Raw genomic sequence first — 20,077 nt, forward strand, 5'->3', positions numbered from 1 at the left:
ACTGAAAAGTGACCTCTGCTCTGAGTTATCATGTCTGATTGACAAAGCCACATCGTCTGGAGGAGACAAGAACAACAGCCAGCAGGACTCAAGACTCCCCATATACCGGATCAAATATCAGCTCTTCCTCCAATACCCAAACCTTCACCTTATGCCATATGAGTTGAACATTAAAAACAGCCCAAACTCCCCAAGGCGTGTTGTGTTGTGATGGGCATGTTTTGTCAGCTCCCATATGAGTATTCCAGCATCAGGCCATTGGCATATGTCTGAAGATATCTTGCCTACAATAGCAACTTGCGAAGACATACTTGTCTATGCATAAACACTTATATATATATATATATGGTCTACTCACATGAGGAGTTTAAGTAACCAATGTTGGGGAATGTTGTTGAGGACAGGACAGTCTTGGGCTGATTATACAGCAGAGAGTATGCTTGCTGTCAGTTGAGGTAAACTAAAGTGAACCTATTAGCATCAAGCAGCCATAGTGAATAGGATAGGTATGGATAGGTTTATAAAAAGGAATATTACACTTTAGTATAAAAGGTTTATAAGTGAGTATAACACATTTTTGCGTATGTCTATATATTAGGGATCTGTTTGATATAGATATAGGAACAGAACCCATACATACAGTGATAATAGCCACTGAGATACAACTATGACAGCCATACTAATAGTGAAGTATTAAATGCTATAATTTTGTAAATCACATATTACACTGTTATAACAAGCTGATAACAAAGCAATACCATCAAATAGCAACACTTTAGCAGTAACGCTTGATCCTTGGCAGCTGACCTGTACCGCCTCTCATACTGGCAACACTCAGTTACCTTAACCAATAATATACTTCAAAGTACAGTTACGTAATCATAATACAACATGGGAAACCAATCGAAAGAAGCTGAGGAGATGCGTGAAGTTGATGGTTTGTTATAAAAGTGTGTCTGAGGAACGAAAAATCAAGTCACATGACTACACACAGATACATTCATTGGTCACGGAGAGGGGAGGGCGTTCTTACGGTGGCGGCGTGCGTTCGCCTATGTGACAATTACAACAACTTTGAGCTGTTCTGTGGGGGGAAGTTTACGATATTACCAAATAACGCCCTATCGTAAAATCCGGCATCAACTTTACTCCATGCATTAATTGGCAATGAAATACATGTAGTATTTTGTGTACAACCATGCGAGAAGAAGGCTTTTTTGGACGGGTCTTGTTTTCCTTGAGGATTTGGCAATCACTCGGCTAAGCTACGTTTTCAGTGCTGGATAAGGTGGTGTACTTTCGTACTTATTATATTTTGGTGAAGTTTGTCGCCGCTTCCCTGTTGTTTTTCCATGAAATCGTGCGGAGTGTCGCTCAACGTCGCTGCTTCTGCTACTGCTCGAAGTCTCAGCGCTGCTGGTGATGAGGAAAATAAAATGGCGGCGGGAAAAGCGAATGAAATAGAAGAGGACTTTCCGAAGCTAACAGCGCAGGAGAGAGAAAGCTTGTTCGAAATTGACAGGTTAGCGAATTAACAATTAACTTATTTTGTATATGTTTTTCTGTGTTGAGTTTTCGTGCATTCAATTCTTTAAAAACGACGTATATATCCCCAAAGTAATACGGAACCGCCTGTGTTGTCGTATACTTTGCAGTTCACTGTTTGGATTTCAGAGGCTTCATGAAGATGGCGCCAGAACGAAGGCCTTACTGTTAAAGGTATGTCACACATAGGACAAGTTCGCCCGTCTCCGCTAGCACTCCTGATTCCTGCAGATCATCTGGAATAAGTGCCAGGGACCTCACAAAACCCTACTTGACAGCTGGACATTTACTAAACTTAACCAAAATTCCCTTACATTAGCAAGAGGCCAGGCGGACTTAGCAAGTGAGTGAAGATTACATTATGACCTTTCCAGTGTGAATAGTTTTATGTTGACTATCACCAGTCATGCACTTCTACCATATCACAATAGCACAGACCTGGCTTCGGAATTACATGGTAGGAAGCTAGTTAATATTATTACCATCATTTACCTTGCTGGCTATGTTAATTCTTGGGGGGCATTGCTGGCCGGTGGCTGCACACTTTTGACAGCTGAACAAACAAGAATGGTTCTAGTTGGAAGGCAATAAGTTGGTCAGGAAATCATCATTCGACTGTCCCAATGCCACCCACTTCACTTGCTGCTGAAATAGTGGTCCTGACATTTTGTAACATTATGCACGCGCAGCAATCAACGATGGACAGCTCGCGACAATGTAACGTTTTCACGGCCCAAGTTAGGAGCGTCCTGTCCCGTGTAGCTGGATAGCCAGTGGATACTTAGCTAGCTAGCTGCTGTTAGCATACCGTACGGGTCCTTTCCCATATATTGCCAGGACATTGGTGTTAGGTGTGCTCGAATGAGATGTTGTTTTGTTAATTTAACGTAATAAGTCACTAGTAATGGCTGCGGATCAGCCCAAGATGGCGGGGTTGGTAGGAGAGGAGTTGGCTAACTAACGTTAGCTAGCTAGTCTATATAAAGCTAGCTAGCTACGTTATGTCAACTGTGTATATATATATATATATATATATATATATATATATATATAAATGAAATGCGACCAAACTAAATTACATTTACATCATTTAGCAGACGCTCTTATCCAGAGCGACTTACAAATTGGAATTGAATATATTTGCATGAGATTATTTAACTGCTAAGCATTGAATCAAGATGAGTAACAAAAAAACGTTTTGTTTCTCGCTGCTGTTTTGAATATCCGTCGGTAGTTTGTGTAATGTAACTAATTAGCTATCGTTAGTGCAGCTATCTGGCGAAACAGGCTAGCTAATGTTGAAGCTAGCTACGTCTCCAGTGTGTCATCATCAACATGTGGCTATCACCACAACCCCAAACAAAAGTAGTTCGCCGACCGTCTAGTAATTTTTTACCCTTTCGATTCTCCAGTCTCCACCATTATTATAATGTCATGCAATTGAGAAACAAATCCACGATTTGTTCTGCAGCAGATGAGTATTATGTCAGAGCTCGAGCTCTTATGGATGGGACACTCAGGGGGCCAGCTAGCTCACGCACCGACTACACACGCACTAAGTACTTTGTTTTGAAATGAGGCGTCTTTAAATGAATGACTCTTTGCAGTCATTTTTTGTGTTGGTGACAGATATATGAATATGTCCCATTCACATTGGAGCTTGCCCCATCATATAACTGCGATAAGCTCAAATAATATGCAGTGTGATCAGAGATAGTTGGGGGGAGGGGAGGTTTGTGGACCACTGGTTTACCCCACACTACTATGTACAGACGCATGGCTGATGAAAGACATAGGCCTGTTACTTACTGGTGTACTTCTCCTTTTTGTATATGTATTCTGAGTTTTTGTTTAGTAAATTAACCAAGTTGGAAACCATTAACCTAACTCTGTCATCTACATAATACAACACTGGTACATTAATATTAGTCATGTAATATTTATTGGACTGGTTAGGTAATAACCCATGCTGTTAGACTGTGACGAGATGAATAATGTCTGATGTAATGAGTAGAAATGTTGCTGATGCTCAGTGGGCTCTGGTAGGCCAGGTGTCACGCAGAGCAGAGAGAGCTGTGCTTCTGCTGGAACTAAAGACATGTCACTTAAAGGGATTCGGACCACTGGGGATCCATCCAGCACGCCACAAAACATTCCTCTTATTTCCTCTTTTATTTAAACCCTCTTCTCTTGACACATTGCAGGCTTTCAGCTGATAATTAAATGTAATTAAAAAAAAAAAATTAAGGAGAGAAAACAGAGCACTAGTGTTTGCTCTGTACCTGCTCCATAAAGAGGGGGGAGGGAGAAAAGGGTTGCCTTGAATTGGAAAGCTTTGTTCGGTTACTGTACCGTACCATGTATGCACTAGTTCCTATTATAGAGAGGAACTCTTAATGTTTTTGGTTCTTCATGCCAATGGATGGACTAGCAGAAAGGGTAAGCTTAATGTAGGCTAGCCTTTTATTAGGGCATATTTGGGGAGGTGGTTGGAGGTACTGTATAGGGTTAAATATTTTCCCAGTATTTTACAAATGTTCCATCCCAAGAATAAATGTATTTTCTCCCGGGTAACCTGGTATTTCCCACCAAAACCATAATTGTCATTCAAAAACATTATAAAGCATATACAAGTCTGGATTTGATAAGAGCTTTGATCAGCATGAAAATTCAAACCTGATGCTACCTGAGCCTGGTGAGCCATATATTAAATACAATTTATGAGGCCAAGCCCAAATGATTGTGCCGTTATCCAATACATATATGATTTAGGCACAATATGCGCGACAGAAAAACATAAAAGCAAATAGATGTAGCTAGCTATATGCTCTCTTGGGTAAATAAATGAAACTAGACAGTAGGCTAATCTTTTTGAGTGTGAACTGTATTACTGTACTGTATTGTTCGACGAATGGCACCGGAGGGGATGGCTGCCGTTTTACGGGCTCCTAACCAATTGTGCTATTTTGTGTGTTTTTTCGCATTGTTTAATTTATTTTATGCATAATGTTGATGCTACCGTCTCTTATGACTAAAAAGAGCTTCTGCATATTTTTATTTATTTTTAGGTGTAGATCAGCTTTAATATTGCAGATAGATTGTAACTTCCATCAATGTAATTGTCTGCATCACTTCCAATCCCCCATATGTTTTTATTTTCTCACATATACATACATACATACATACATACATACATACATATACACTGCTCAAAAAAATAAAGGGAACACTTAAACAACACAATGTAACTCGAAGTCAATCACACTTCTGTGAAATCAAACTGTCCACTTAGGAAGCAACACTGATTGACGAAAAATTCCACATGCTGTTGTGCAAATGGAATAGACAACAGGTGGAAATTATTGGCAATTAGCAAGACACCCTCAATAAAGGACTGGTTTTGCAGTTGGTGACCACAGACCACTTCTTAGTTCCTATGCTTCCTGGCTGATGTTTTGGTCACTTTTGAATGCTGGCGGTGCTTTCACTCTAGTGGTAGCATGAGACAGAGTCTACAACCCACACAAGTGGCTCAGATAGTGCAGCTCATCCAGGATGGCACATCAATGCGAGCTGTGGCAAGAAGGTTTGCTGTGTCTGTCAGCGTAGTGTCCAGAGCATGGAGGCGCAACCAGGAGACAGGCCAGTACATAATAATAATAATAATATGCCATTTAGCAGACGCTTTTATCCAAAGCGACTTACAGTCGTGCGTGCATACATTTTTGTGTATGGGTGGTCCCGGGGATCGATCAGGAGACGTGGAGGAGGCCGTAGGAGGGCAACAACCCAGCAGCAGGACTGCTACCTCCACCTTTGTGCAAGTTGGAGCAGGAGGAGCACTGCCAGAGCCCTGCAAAATGACCTCCAGCAGGCCACAAATGTGCATGTGTCTGCTCAAACGGTCAGAAACAGACTCCATGAGGGTGGTATGAGGGCCCGACGTCCACAGGTGGGGGTTGTGCTTACAGCCCAACACCGTGCAGGACGTTTGGCGTTTGCCAGAGAACACCAAGATTGGCAAATTCGCCACTGGCGCCCTGTGCTCTTCACAGATGAAAGCAGGTTCACACTGAGCACATGTGACAGACGTGACAGAGTCTGCAGACACCGTGGAGAACGTTCTGCTGCCTGCAACATCCTCCAGCATGACCGGTTTGGCGGTGGGTCAGTCATGGTGTGGGGTGGCATTTCTTTGGGGGGCCGCACAGCCCTCCATGTGCTCGCCAGAGGTAGCCTGACTGCCATTAGGTACCGAGATGAGATCCTCAGACCCCTTGTGAGACCATATGCTGGTGCGGTTGGCCCTGGGTTCCTCCTAATGCAAGACAATGCTAGACCTCATGTGGCTGGAGTGTGTCAGCAGTTCCTGCAAGAGGAAGGCATTGATGCTATGGACTGGCCCGCCCGTTCCCCAGACCTGAATCCAATTGAGCACATCTGGGACATCATGTCTCGTTCCATCCACCAATGCCACGTTGCACCACAGACTGTCCAGGAGTTGGCGGATGCTTTAGTCCAGGTCTGGGAGGAGATCCCTCAGGAGACCATCCGCCACCTCATCAGGAGCATGCCCAGGCGTTGTAGGGAGGTCATACAGGCACGTGGAGGCCACACACACTACTGAGCCTCATTTTGACTTGTTTTAAGGACATTACATCAAAGTTGGATCAGCCTGTAGTGTGGTTTTCCACTTTAATTTTGAGGGTGACTCCAAATCCAGACCTCCATGGGTTGATAAATTTGATTTCCATTGATAATTTTTGTGTGATTTTGTTGTCAGCACATTCAACTATGTAAAGAAAAAAGTATTTAATAAGATTATTTCATTCATTCAAATCTAGGATGTTATTTTAGTGTTCCCTTTATTTTTTTGAGCAGTGTATATACACATACATACACACAGTTGGAAGTCGGAGGTTTACATACACCTTAGCCAAATATATTTAAACTCAGTTTTTCACAATTCCTGACATTTAATCCTAGTAAAAATTCCCTGTTTTAGGTCAGTTAGGATCACCACTTTATTTTAAGAATGTGAAATGTCAGAATATTAGTAGAGAGACTTATTTATTTCAGCTTTTATTTATTTCATCACATTCCCAGTGGGTCAGAAGTTTACATACACTCAATTAGTATTAGGTAGAATTGCCTTTAAATTGTTTAACTTGGGTCAAACGTTTCGGGTTGCCTTCCACAAGCTTCCCACAATAAGTTGGGTGAATTTTGGCCCATTCCTCCTGACAGAGCTGGTGTAACTGAGTCAGGTTTGTAGGCCTCCTTGCTCCCACACGCTTTTTCAGTTCTACCCACACATTTTCTGTAGGATTGAGGTCAGGGCTTTGTGATGGCCACTCCAATACCTTGACTTTGTTGTCCTTAAGCCATTTTGCCACAACTTTGGAAGTATGCTTGGGGTCATTGTCCATTTGGAAGACCCATTTGCGACCAAGCTTTAACTTCCTGACTGATGTCTTGAGATGTTGCTTCAATATATCCACCTAATTTTCCTTCCACATGATGCCATCTATTTTGTGAATTGCACCAGTCCCTCCTGCAGCAAAGCACCCCCACAGCATGATGCTGCCACCCCCATGCTTCACGGTTGAGATGGTGTTCTTCGGCTTGCAAGAAACCCCCTTTTTCCTCCAAACATAACAATGGGCATTATGGCCAAACAATTCTATTTTTGTTTCATCAGACCAGAGGACATTTCTCCAAAAAGTACGATCTTTGTCCCCATGTGCAGTTGCAAACCGTAGTCTGGCTTCTTCCTTGCAGTGGCTTCTTCCTTGCTAAGCAGCCTTTCAAGTTATGTCGATATAGGACTCGTTTTACTGTGGATATAGATACTTTTGTACCTGTTTCCTCCAGCATCTTCACAAGGTCCTTTGCTGTTGTTCTGGGATTGATTTGCACTGTTCGCACCAAAGTACAGTGAGGGGAAAAAAGTATTTGATCCCCTGCTGATTTTGTACGTTTGCCCACTGACAAAGACATGATCAGTCTATAATTTTAATGGTATGTTTATTTGAACAGTGAAAGACAGAATAACAACAAAAAAATCCAGAAAAACATTATGTTATAAATTGATTTGCATTTTAATGAGGGAAATAAGTATTTGACCCCCTCTCAATCAGAAAGATTTTTGGCTCCCAGGTGTCTTTTATACAGGTAACGAGCTGAGATTAGGAGCACACTCTTAAAGGGAGTGCTCCTAATCTCAGCTTGTTACCTGTATAAAAGACACCTGTCCACAGAAGCAATCAATCCGATTCCAAACTCTCCACCATGGCCAAGACCAAAGAGCTCTCCAAGGATGTCAGGGACAAGATTGTAGACCTAAACAAGGCTGGAATGTGCTATAAGACCATCGCCAAGCAGCTTGGTGAGAAGGTGATAACAGTTGGTGCGATTATTCGCAAATGGAAGAAACACAAAATAACTGTCAATCTCCCTCGGCCTGGGGCTCTATGCAATATCTCACCTCATGGAGTTGCAATGATCATGAGAACGGTGAGGAATCAGCCCAGAACTACACAGGAGGATCTTGTCAACGATCTCAAGGCAGCTGGGACCATAGTCACCAAGAAAACAATTGGTAACACACTATGCCGTGAAGGACTGAAATACTGCAGCGCCCGCAAGGTCCCCCTGCTCAAGAAAGCACATATACAGGGCCGTCTGAAGTTTGCCAATAAACATCTGAATGATTCAGAGGAGAACTGGGTGAAAGTGTTGTGGTCAGATGAGACCAAAATCGAGCTCTTTGGCATCAACTCAATTCGCCATGTTTGGAGGAGGAGGAATGCTGCCTATGACCCCAAGAACACCGTCAAACATGGAGGTGGAAAAATTATGCTTTGGGGGTGTTTTTCTGCTAAGGGGACAAGACAACTTCACAGCATCAAAGGGACGATGGACGGAGCCATGTACCGTCAAATATTGGGTGAGAACTTCCTTTTCCTCAGCCAGGGCATTGAAAATGGGTCGTGGATGGGTATTCCAGCATGACAATGACCCAAAACACACGGCCAAGGCAACAAAGGAGTGGCTCAAGAAGAAGCACATTAAGGTCCTGCAGTGGCTTAGCCAGTCTCCAGACCTTAATCCCATAGAAAATCTGTGGAGGGAGCTGAAGGTTCGAGTTGCCAAACGTCAGCCTCAAAACCTTAATGACTTGGAGAAGATCTGCAAAGAGGAGTGGGACAAAATCCCTCCTGAGATGTGTGCAAACCTGGTGGCCAACTACAAGAAACGTCTGACCTCTGTGATTGCCAACAAGGGTTTTGCCACCAAGTACTAAGTCATATTTTGCACAGGGGTCAAATACTTATTTCCCTCATTAAAATGCAAATACATTTATAACATTTTTGACATGCGTTTTTTCTGGATGTTTTTGTTGTTATTCTGTCTCTCACTGTTCAAATAAACCTACCATTAAAATTATAGACTGATCATGTCTTTGTCAGTGGGCAAACGTACAAAATCAGCAGGGGATCAAATACTTTTTTCCTTCACTGTACGTTCATCTCTAGGAGACAGAACGCGTCTCCTTTCTGAGCGGTATGACGGCTGCATGGTCCCATGGTGTTTATACTTGCGTACTATTGTTTGTACAGATGAACATGGTACCTTCAGGCGTTTGGAAATTGCTCCCAAGGATGAACCAGACTTGTGGAGGTCTACAATTTTATTTCTGAGGTCTTGGCTTTCTTTTGATTTTCCCATGATGTCAAGTAAAGAGGCACTGAGTTTGAAGGAAGGCTTTAAAATACATCCAAAGGTACACCTCCAATTGACTCAAATGATGTCAATTAGCCTATCAGAAGCTTCTAAAGCATGACATCATTTTCTGGAATTTTCCAAGCTGTTTAAAGGCACAGTCAACTTAGTGTATGTAAACTTCTGACCCACTGAAATTGTGATACAGTGAATTATAAGTGAAATAATCTGTCTGTAAACAATTGTTGGAAGAATTACTTGTGTCATGCACAAAGAAAATATCCTAACCGACTTGCCAAAACTATAGTTTGTTAACATGAAAATTGTGGAGTGGTAGAAAAACAAGTTTGAATGACTCCAACCTAAGTGTATGTAAACTTCCGACTTGAACTGTGGACATTTTCCTTTAAAAAAATATATTTCCCTTTATTACTGTCCAACCCCACCACCCCTTCCCTAATTTGAGTAAACTAGTGAACAACAATGCTTAGGCCTCTACTTCCAGCTTATACATACTATATACATTTTATGGACACAGTCAATTTTACAATAATTCTATTTAGTTTGTTTTTACTCCTGAACTTCCTCTATCCTCAACCTCTCCGATCATTTTCATGATGTCCATCTGGTTTTCTTCTATATGCTATATCTTTCTAATTGTGCTCTTTCACAAACGCTCTCAACCTATAACCTATATACTTATTATGGACACAGTATGCTTACATTATTAGTTATCTTGTTGTTATTAGTTGTTGTTTTTAGTCCCATCCTTCAACTCCATTCAACACCACCCATCTACCTCCATCCATATAGGATTTCTATTTGCCATATATTTTTCAACTGTACTGTGATGTTTTACAAAAGTTCTGAACCTTTCTATTCTCATTGTTTCTACAGATTGTAAATTGAAAATAAACATTTTTGCTAAAAGTATTATTATATTATTGATCGATTGACTATGACTTTTCAGATCACCCAGTAATGCTATCTGCAGGGTTAGCGCCAGGTAAATATTGCAATCCTTTAGCCATTCCTGGACCTGTGTCCAAAAACAAGCTATAAATGGACAGTACCAAAACAAATGATCGAATGATTCTGTTTCTTCGCAGCAAAATCTGCAGAGCTGGGAAGATTGTATCCCCCATATAAATAACATTCTATTGGTAGAAAGAATTTTATATAATAATTTAGATTGAAAAATTCTAAGTTTTATTCCGGCGTCGTTTTGCGTATCAGTTCATAAACACTATGCCATGGGATCGGTATGTCAAAAATCTCTTCCCAACTATTTTGCAATCTATATGGGATGGCTGTCAATCCTTTGGTCCTTAAATGAAACTGGTATACTTTATTCATCACAGTTTTCCTTAACCAATTATGTTCTTTAATGCAAGGCCGACAGACAAGTTCCTTACATTTTCCCCCTTCCACTTTCCTCTTCCATTTTTGCAGTAATGCTGCAATTATTTGGTTGTAATTTTGGGTAGAGCAGACATTTCCATATGTTTTTGTTAGCTGCATGTGCGACAACTCCACCAGTCCTACCGATAATATCATTTACGAAGATTATACCTTTTAAAAAACATTTTGTCAAAAAAAAGAAGGTTTTTTATCAATTAGTATATTTGAATTTAACCACAATATGTGTTGCATTATTTGTTCTGTCGTTTCTGGAGGATTAAATTGAAATTGCAACCAACTTTCTATGGCTAGTTTTAGAAATAGTGATATTTGGGAGATTCTTTCCTTTTCAAATAATCTGAATAAAGGGAAAAAGGTCATTCTTGAACATTGGGTGAGACAATCTTACTAATTTGTTTTAGAACCAGTTCAGATTTAAGTATAACTTTTGTATGACTGAAGCTTTTAGTGATAGGTCTAATGCTTTAATATTTAATAATTTCTGTCCTCCGAATTCATATTCATTATATAAATAGGCCCGTTTAATTTTGTCAGGCTTGCCGTTCCAAATAAAATTGAATATTTTTTTCTCTTATAATTTTAAAAACTCTTCGCTAGGTGTAGGCAAGACCATAAGCAAATGGGTAAACTGGGATAATACTAAAGAGTTAATCAAGATGACTTTTCCACAAATTGACAGGTATCAAGATTTTATCTATTTTTGCTAACTTTCTATTAATGTATTGGAGTGAGATCATTTATTTCATTTGGGATATGTATTCCGAGTATATCCAAATCACCATCAGACCATTTTATTGGTCAACTACATGGTAATGTAAAATGTTAATTTTTTAGTGATCCAATACGTAATATAGTACATTTATCATAATTTGGTTGTAATCCAGAGAGGTTAGAACATTTATCTAGATCCTCTATGAGGCTGTGGAGGGATTCAAGTTGTGGATTTAAAAGAAAACATGAATCATCAGCGTTCAATGACACCTTTGTTTTTAAGCCCTGGATTTCTAATCCTTTGATATTGTTGGATCTGATTTTAATAGCTAACATCTCGATGGCCATAATAAATAGTTATGCCGATGGTGGACAATCTTGTTTCACTCCTCTTGACAGTTTAAAACTTTCTGAGAAATAGCCATTATTTACTATTTTACACCTAGGTTTACTATACATGATTTTAACCCATTTTATAAGAGATTGTCCAAAATTGAAATGCTCCAGGCATTTATATATAAACCCCAGTCGTACTTTATCAAATGCCTTTTCGAAGTCTGCTATGAATAGCAGGCCTGGTTTCCCAGATTTTTCATAGTGTTCTATTGTTTCCATTACTTGCCTTATATTATGTCCAATGTATCTTCCATGTAAAAAACCTGTCTGATTAGAATGAATAATCTCACAATATGAGCTATACATTTTGATAGAATATTTGCATCACAACACTGAAGTGTAAGGGGCCTCAAATTTTTTAAATGGACTGGATCTTTGTATTTTCCACTTGTATCCTGTTTCAGTAATAATTAAATCAGACCATCTTCTTGAGTGTCTGATAATCTACCATTTACATAGGAGTGGTTAAAACATGCTAATAACGTTCCTCTGAGTATATCAAAAAAGGTTTGGTATACCTCGACTGGTATGCCATCCAACCCTGGAGTTTTCCCGGACTTAAAGTCTTTAATTGCATCCAGAAGTTCCTCCTCTGTAATTTCACCTTCACGTGAGTCTTTCTGTATGGCTGTTAATTTTACATTATCAATAGAAAATAAATCTCTACAATTATCTTCAGTTAGAGGAGATGGAGGCGACTGAAACGAAAACATATGCTTAAAGTACTTTGTTTCCTCCTTCAAAATATAATTTGGTGAATCATGGGTGACTCCATCATTTGTAACCAGTTTCAGTAAATTCCTTTTGGTAGCATTCCTATGCTGAAGATTTTCCCCATATTCCATCCAGTTTGCTTTATTTTTATAATATATTACACTTGATCTTTCTTGAATAAGTTTTTCCATTTCTTTTTGTTTTTCCTCTAATTTATTTTGAGCCTCTATGTTACAGTTTTTATTGCTATCTATCTGTTCTCTTAGACCTTCTATTTCCTTTGTTAGTATGGACTCCTTTGACCTTAATTGCTTTTGTTTTCGAGATGAGTACTGAATTGCATGGCCTCTAAAGGCACATTTAATGAGTTCGAGACTATCCTACCAATGGGACATTAACTGTAATACGTTATGTTTCACCGAGTCGTGGCTGAACGACGACACGGATAATAGACAGTACGCTGGGTTTTCCGTGCATCGGCAGGACAGAACAGCTACGTCCGGTAAGACGAGGGGTGGGGGTGTGTGTCTATTTGTCAATAACAGCTGGTGCGCAATGTATAATATTAAGGTAGTCTTGAGGTATTGCTCGCCTGAGGTCGAGTACCTCATGATAAGCTGTAGACCACATTATCTACCAAGAGAGTTTTCATCTATATTTTTCGTGGCCGTCTATTTACCACCACAAACCGACGCTGGCACTAAGTCCGCACTCAACGAGCTGTATAAGGCCATAAGCAAACAAGAAAATGCTTATCCAGAAGCGGCGCTCCTAGTGGCCGGGGACTTTAATGCAGGCAAACTTTTTTTTCCTACCTCATTTCTACCAGCATGTCACGTGCAACCAGAGGGAAAAAACTCTAGACCACCTTTACTCCACACACAGACACATACAGAGCTCTCCCTCGCCCTCCATTTGGAAAATCTGACCATAATTCTATCTCCCTGATTCCTGCTTACAAGCAAAAACTAAAGCAGGAAGTACCAGTGACTCGCTCAATACGGAAGTGGTCAGATGACGCGGATGCTACGCTACAGGACTGTTTTGCTAGCAGAGACTGGAATATGTTCCGGGTTTCATCCAATGGCATTGAGGAGTATACCACCTCGGTCACCGGCTTCATCAATAAGTCGACGACGTCGTGACCGTATGTACAGGCAACATGTTCATTGTTACAGCTCAACGTTCAACACCATAGGGCCCTCAAAGCTCATCACTAAGCTAATTACCCTGGGACTAAACACCTCCCTCTGCAACTGGATCCTGGACTTCCTGATGGGCCGTCCTCAGGTGGTAAGGGTAGGCAACAACACGTCTGCCACGCTGATCCTCAACACGGGGGCCCCTCAGGGGTGCGTGCTTAGTCCCCTCCTTTACTCCCTTTGCACCCACGACTGCGTGGCCAAGCACGACTGCAACACCATCATTAAGTTTGCTGACGACACAACAGTGGTAGGCCTGATCACCAACAACGATAAGACAGCCTGTAGGGAGGAGGTTAGAGACCTGGCAGTGTGGTGCCAGGACAACAACGTCTCCCTCAAATTGAGCAAGACAAAGGAGATGATTGTTGACTATAGGAAAAGGAGGTCCGAACACGACCCCATTCACATCGACTGGGCTGTAGTGGAGCGAGTCGAGAGTTTCAAGTTCCTTGGTGTACACATCAGCAACAAACTATCATGGTCCAAACACACCAAGAAAGTTATGAAGAGTGCATGACAATGCCTTTTCCCCCTCAGGAGACTGAAAATATTTGGCATTGGTCCCCAGATCCTCAAAGTTCTACAGCTGCACCATCGAGAGCATCTTGACCGGTTGCATCATCGCCTTGTATGGCAACTGCTCGGCATCCGACCGTAAGGCGCTACAGAGGGTACTGCGTACAGCCCAGTACATCACTGGGGCCACGCTTCCTGCCATCCAGGACCTACAGTACCAGTCAATTTTTTTATTTTTACTATATTGTAGAATAGTAGTGAAGACATCAAAACTATGAACTAACACATGGAATCATGTAGTAAACAAAAAAGTGTTAAACAAATCAAAACATATTTTATATTTGAGTTTCTTCAAAGTAGCCACCCTTTGCCTTGATGACAGCTTTGCACACTCTTGGCATTCTCTCAACCAACTTCAGGTAGTCACCTGGAATGCTTTTCAATTAACAGGTGTGCCTTGTTAAAAGTTAATTTGTGGAATTTCTTTCCTTAATGCGTTTGAGCCAGTTAGTTTTGTTGTGACAAGGTAGGGGTGGTATACAGAAGATAGCCCTATTTGGTAAAAGACCAAGTCCATGTTATGCCAAGAACAGATCAAATAAGCAAAGAGAAACGACAGTCCATCATTACTTTAAGACATGAAGGTCAGTCAATACGGAAAATGTTAAGAACTTTGAAAGTTTCTTCAATTGCAGTCGCAAAACCCATTAAGCGCTATGATGAAGCTGTCTTGAGGACCGCCACAGGAAAGGAAGACCCAGAGTTACCTCTGCTGCAGAGGATAAGTTAATTAGAGTTACCAGCCTCAGAAATTGCAGCCCAAATAAATGCTGTACAGAGTTCAAGTAACAGACACATCTCAACATCAACTGTTCAGAGGAGACTGCGTAAATCAGGCCTTCATGGTCCAGTTACTGCAAATAAACCACTACTAAAGGACACAAATAAGAATAAGAGACTTGCTTGGGCCAAGAAACATGAGCAGTGGACATTAGACCGGTGGAAATCTGTCCGTTGGTCTGGAGTCCAAATTAGAGATTTTTGGTTCCAACCGCGTGTCTTTGTGAGACGCAGTGTAGATGAACGAATGATCTCCGCATGTGTAGTTCCCACCGTGAAGCATGGAGGAGTAGGTGTTATGGTGTGGGGGTGCTTTGCTGTGATCACTGTCTGTGATTTATTTAGAATTCAAGGCGCACTTAACTAGCATGGCTACCAGAGCATTTTGCAGCGATACGCCATCCCATCTGGTTTGGGCTTAGTGGGACTATGATTTGTTTTTCAACAGGACAATGACCCAACACACCTCCAGGCTGTGTACGGGCTATTTGACCAAGAAGGAGAGTGATGGAGTGCTGCATCAGATGACCTGTTCTCCACAATCACCCGACTTCTAACCAATTGAGATGGTTTGGGATGAGTTGGACTGCAGAGTGAAGGAAAAGCAGCCAACAAGTGCTCAGCATATGTGGGAACTCCTTCAAGACTGTTGGAAAAGCATTCCAGGTGACGCTGGTTGAGAGAATGCCAAGAGTGTGCAAAGCTGTCATCAAGGCAAAGGGTGGCTACCTGAAGAACCTAAAATCTAAAATATATTTCGATTTTTTTGTGTGTTTTTTTGGTTACTACATGATTCCATGTGTGTTATTTCATAATTTTGATGTCTTCACTATTATTCTACAAAGTAAAAAAATAAGAAAAACCTGTGGTCCTCTGTAGCTCAATTGGTAGAGCGTGGCGCTTGTAACGCCAGGGTAGTGGGTTCGATCCCCGAGACACCCATACAGTGAGGGGAAAAAGTATTTGATCCCCTGCTGATTTAGTACGTTTGCCCACTGACAAAGACATGATCAGTCTATAATTTTAATGGTAGTTTTATTTGAACAGTGAGAGACAGAATAACAACAACAAAATCCAGAAAAACGCATGTCAAAAATGTTATAAATTGGTTTGCATTTGAATGAGGGAAATAAGTATTTGACCCTTCTGCAAAACATGACCCTTGTTGGCAATCACAGAGGTCAGACGTTTCTTGTAGTTGGCCACCAGGTTGGCACACATCTCAGGAGGGATTTTGTTCCACTCCTCTTTGCAGATCTTCTCCAAGTCATTAAGGTTTCGAGGCTGACGTTTGGCAATTCGAACCTTCAGCTCCCTCCACAGATTTTCTATGGGATTAAGGTCTGGAGACTGGCTAGGCCACTCCAGGACCTTAATGTGCTTCTTCTTGAGCCACTCCTTTGTTGCCTTGGCCGTGTGTTTTGGGTCATTGTCATGCTGGAATACCCATCCACGACCCATTTTCAATGCCCTGGCTGAGGGAAGGAGGTTCTCACCCAAGATTTGACGGTACATGGCCACGTCCATCGTCCCTTTGATGCGGTGAAGTTGTCCTGTCCCCTTAGCAGAAAAACACCCCCAAAGCATAATGTTTCCACCTCCATGTTTGACGGTGGGGATGGTGTTCTTGGGGTCATAGGCAGCATTCCTCCTCCTCCAAACATGGCGAGTTGAGTTGATGCCAAAGAGCTCGATTTTGGTCTAATCTGACCACAACACTTTCACCCAGTTCTCCTCTGAATCATTCAGATGTTCATTGGCAAACTTCAGACGGCCCTGTATATGTGCTTTCTTGAGCAGGGGGACCTTGTGGGCGCTGCAGTATTTCAGTCCTTCACGGCGTAGTGTGTTACCAATTGTTTTCTTGGGGACTATGGTCCCAGCTGCCTTGAGATCGTTGACAAGATCCTCCTGTGTAGTTCTGGGCTGATTCCTCACCGTTCTCATGATCATTGCAACTCCATGAGGTGAGATATTGCATAGAGCCCCAGGCCGAGGGAGATTGACAGTTATTTTGTGTTTCTTCCATTTGCGAATAATCGCACCAACTGTTGTCACCTTCACACCAAGCTGCCTGGCGATGGTCTTGTAGCCCATTCCAGCCTTGTGTAGGTCTACAATCTTGTCCCTGACATCCTTGGAGAGCTCTTTGGTCTTGGCCATGGTGGGGAGTTTGGAATCTGATTGATTGTTTGCTTCTGTGGACAGGTGTCTTTTATACAGATAACAAACTGAGATTAGGAGCACTCCCTTTAAGAGTGTGCTCCTTATCTCAGCTCGTTACCTGTATAAAAGACACCTGGGAGCCAGAAATATTTCTGATTGAGAGGGGGTCAAATACTTATTTCCCTCATTAAAATGCAAATCAATTTATGAAATTTTTGACATGTGTTTTTTCTGGATTTTGTTGTTGTTATTCTGTCTCTCACTGTTCAAATAAATCTACCATTAAAATTATAGACTGATAATTTCTTTTGTCAGTGGGCAAACATACAAAATCAGCAGGGGATCAAACACTTTTTTCCCTCACTGTACGTAAAAATGTATGCACACATGACTGTAAGTCGCTTTGGATAAAAGCGTCTGCTAAATGGCATATTATTATTATTATTATTATTATTTATATTTTGAATAAATCGGTGTGTCCAAGCTTTTGACTGGTACTGGATATATTAGGCAGTGTCAGAGGAAGGCCCCAAAAATTGTCAAAGACTCCAGTCACCCAAGTCATAGACTGTTTTCTCAGCTTCCACTCGGCAAGCGGTACCGGAGCGCCAAGTCTATGTCCAAAAGGCTCCTTAACAGCTTCTACTCCTAATCCATAAGCCTGCTGAACAATTATTCAAATGCCCCCCCTTTTGTTTTTACACTGCTGCTACTCACTGTTTATTATCTATGCATAGTCACATTACCCATACCTATCTGTACAAATTACCTCGACTAACCTGTACCTCCGCACATTGACTCAGTACAGGTACCCCCTGTATATAGCCTCATTGTTATTTATTTTTTTATTATTTTTTTTACTTTAGTTTATTTAGTAAATATTTTCTTAACCAACAATGCAGTTTTAAGAAGAAATAATTAAGGGCTTGTAAGTAAGCATTTCAAGGTAAGGTACCTGTTGTTTTCGGCGCATGTGACAAATACAATTTGTATTGTATTATATGGACTGGAATTACGCCCATCATTCAAACCATGATAAAGCATTTACATTTACATTTACGTCATTTAGCAGACGCTCTTATCCAGAGCGACTTACAAATTGGTGCATTCACCTTATAGCCAGTGGGATAACCACTTTACAATTATTATTATTGTTTTTATTTTTTGTGGGGTAAGGGGGGGGGGTGTAGAAGGATTACTTATCCTATCCCAGGTGTTCCTTAAAGAGGTGGGGTTTCAAATGTCTCCGGAAGGTGGTGAGTGACTCCGCTGTCCTGGCGTCGTGAGGGAGCTTGTTCCACCATTGGGGTGCCAGAGCAGCGAACAGTTTTGACTGGGCTGAGCGGGAACTGTGCTTCAGCAGAGGTAGGGGAGCCAGCAGGCCAGAGGTGGATGAACGCAATGCCCTCGTTTGGGTGTAGGGACTGATCAGAGCCTGAAGGTACGGAGGTGCCGTTCCCCTCACAGCTCCGTAGGCAAGCACCATGGTCTTGTAGCAGATGCGAGCTTCAACTGGAAGCCAGTGTAGTGTGCGGAGGAGCGGGGTGACGTGAGAGAACTTGGGAAAGTTGAACACCAGACCGGCTGCGGCATTCTGGATGAGTTGTAGGGGTTTAATGGCACAGGCAGGGAGCCATTGCCATTAATGGCGAGATCATGGAACGGGCAGTCCTTCCCCGGGAGGAAGAGCAGCTCCGTCTTGCCAAGGTTCAGCTTTAGGTGGTGATCCGTCATCCATACTGATATGTCTGCCAGACATGCAGAGATGCGATTCGCCACCTGGTTATCAGAAGGGGGAAAGGAGAAGATTAGTTGTGTGTCGTCTGCGTAGCAATGATAGGAGAGGCCATGTGAGGATATGACAGAGCCAAGTGACTTGGTGTATAGCGAGAATAGGAGAGGGCCTAGAACTGAGCCCTGGGGGACACCAGTGGTGAGAGCACGTGGTGCGGAGACAGCTTCTCGCCACGCCACTTGGTAGGAGTGACTGGTCAGGTAGGACGCAATCCAAGAGTGAGCCACGCCGGAGATGCCCAGCTCGGAGAGGGTGGAGAGGAGGATCTGATGGTTCACAGTATCAAAGGCAGCAGACATGTCTAGAAGGACAAGGGCAGAAGAGAACATGGGATTCTGGTGCAGCACATGCGGCCTACAAATTTACAAATATAGGCTAGCGAATTTGATTTTAATTTTGAAATATAATAGGGCCTATTTGTATACTTAGTTGGCTGACACATATATACCTTTCATAATGTTTCCCCTAATGTTTTTAGCCTACCTCCTCTTTTTCTCTCTATTGTCGCTTCGTTCCTTCCTCGCTTTCAACAGTTGAATGAAATAAGTTTTGTTGTCCTTATCTTCATCATTCTAATGACATACTAGAATAATATAGGACTAGAATTAGATGCAGAAGGCTTTCTCTTCACGAACATTGAATGGTCTGAATAAATAACTGCTATAGCCTACCGCCATCGCGCATTCACTCTTCTTTCAAACAACCCATGAGATCTATTGGCTGCTGTATTTAACATTCAGCAAAAAAAAGCTGCCGTCCCTCTTCTAATAGTCTATTGCTATAAGAAATGCAAAGACATTATGTTCAGCTAGCTATTCTAGTGTAGCTTTTCCTGCATGGGACTCCAAGAGATTTAAGGAGAGGCCAGCAGAGCACAGTTGCTTGCGTATTGCGCAAGAGCCAGTCTCCAGACCTGAACCCAATAGAACATCTTTGGAGGGAGCTGAAAGTCTGTATTGCCCAGCGACAGCCCCGAAACCTGAAGGATCTGGAGAAGGTCTGTATGGAGGAGTGGGCCAAAATCCCTGCTGCAGTGTGTGCA

At 41.9% G+C, this 20,077-nt stretch overlaps 1 protein-coding gene across 4 annotated transcripts in view; it reads left to right on the forward strand.

Moving 5' to 3' along the window:
* The first annotated feature begins 1,007 nt into the window (after positions 1-1,007).
* The window catches only part of kdm6a (lysine (K)-specific demethylase 6A), a 98,983-nt gene continuing 79,913 nt past the window's right edge, over positions 1,008-20,077 (forward strand). For all 4 annotated transcript variants that reach the window (XM_045210816.1, XM_045210829.1, XM_041868460.2 and 1 more), the window contains exons 1-2: positions 1,008-1,522; positions 1,656-1,719. In XM_045210816.1, the coding sequence (XP_045066751.1) occupies positions 1,353-1,522; positions 1,656-1,719 (234 nt within the window). In that variant the 5' untranslated portion in view covers positions 1,008-1,352. The remainder of the gene's footprint in view (positions 1,523-1,655; positions 1,720-20,077) is intronic.

This window comes from Coregonus clupeaformis, chromosome 4 (assembly GCF_020615455.1).
Source record: "Coregonus clupeaformis isolate EN_2021a chromosome 4, ASM2061545v1, whole genome shotgun sequence".
Classification (NCBI taxonomy): Eukaryota; Metazoa; Chordata; class Actinopteri; order Salmoniformes; family Salmonidae; genus Coregonus; species Coregonus clupeaformis.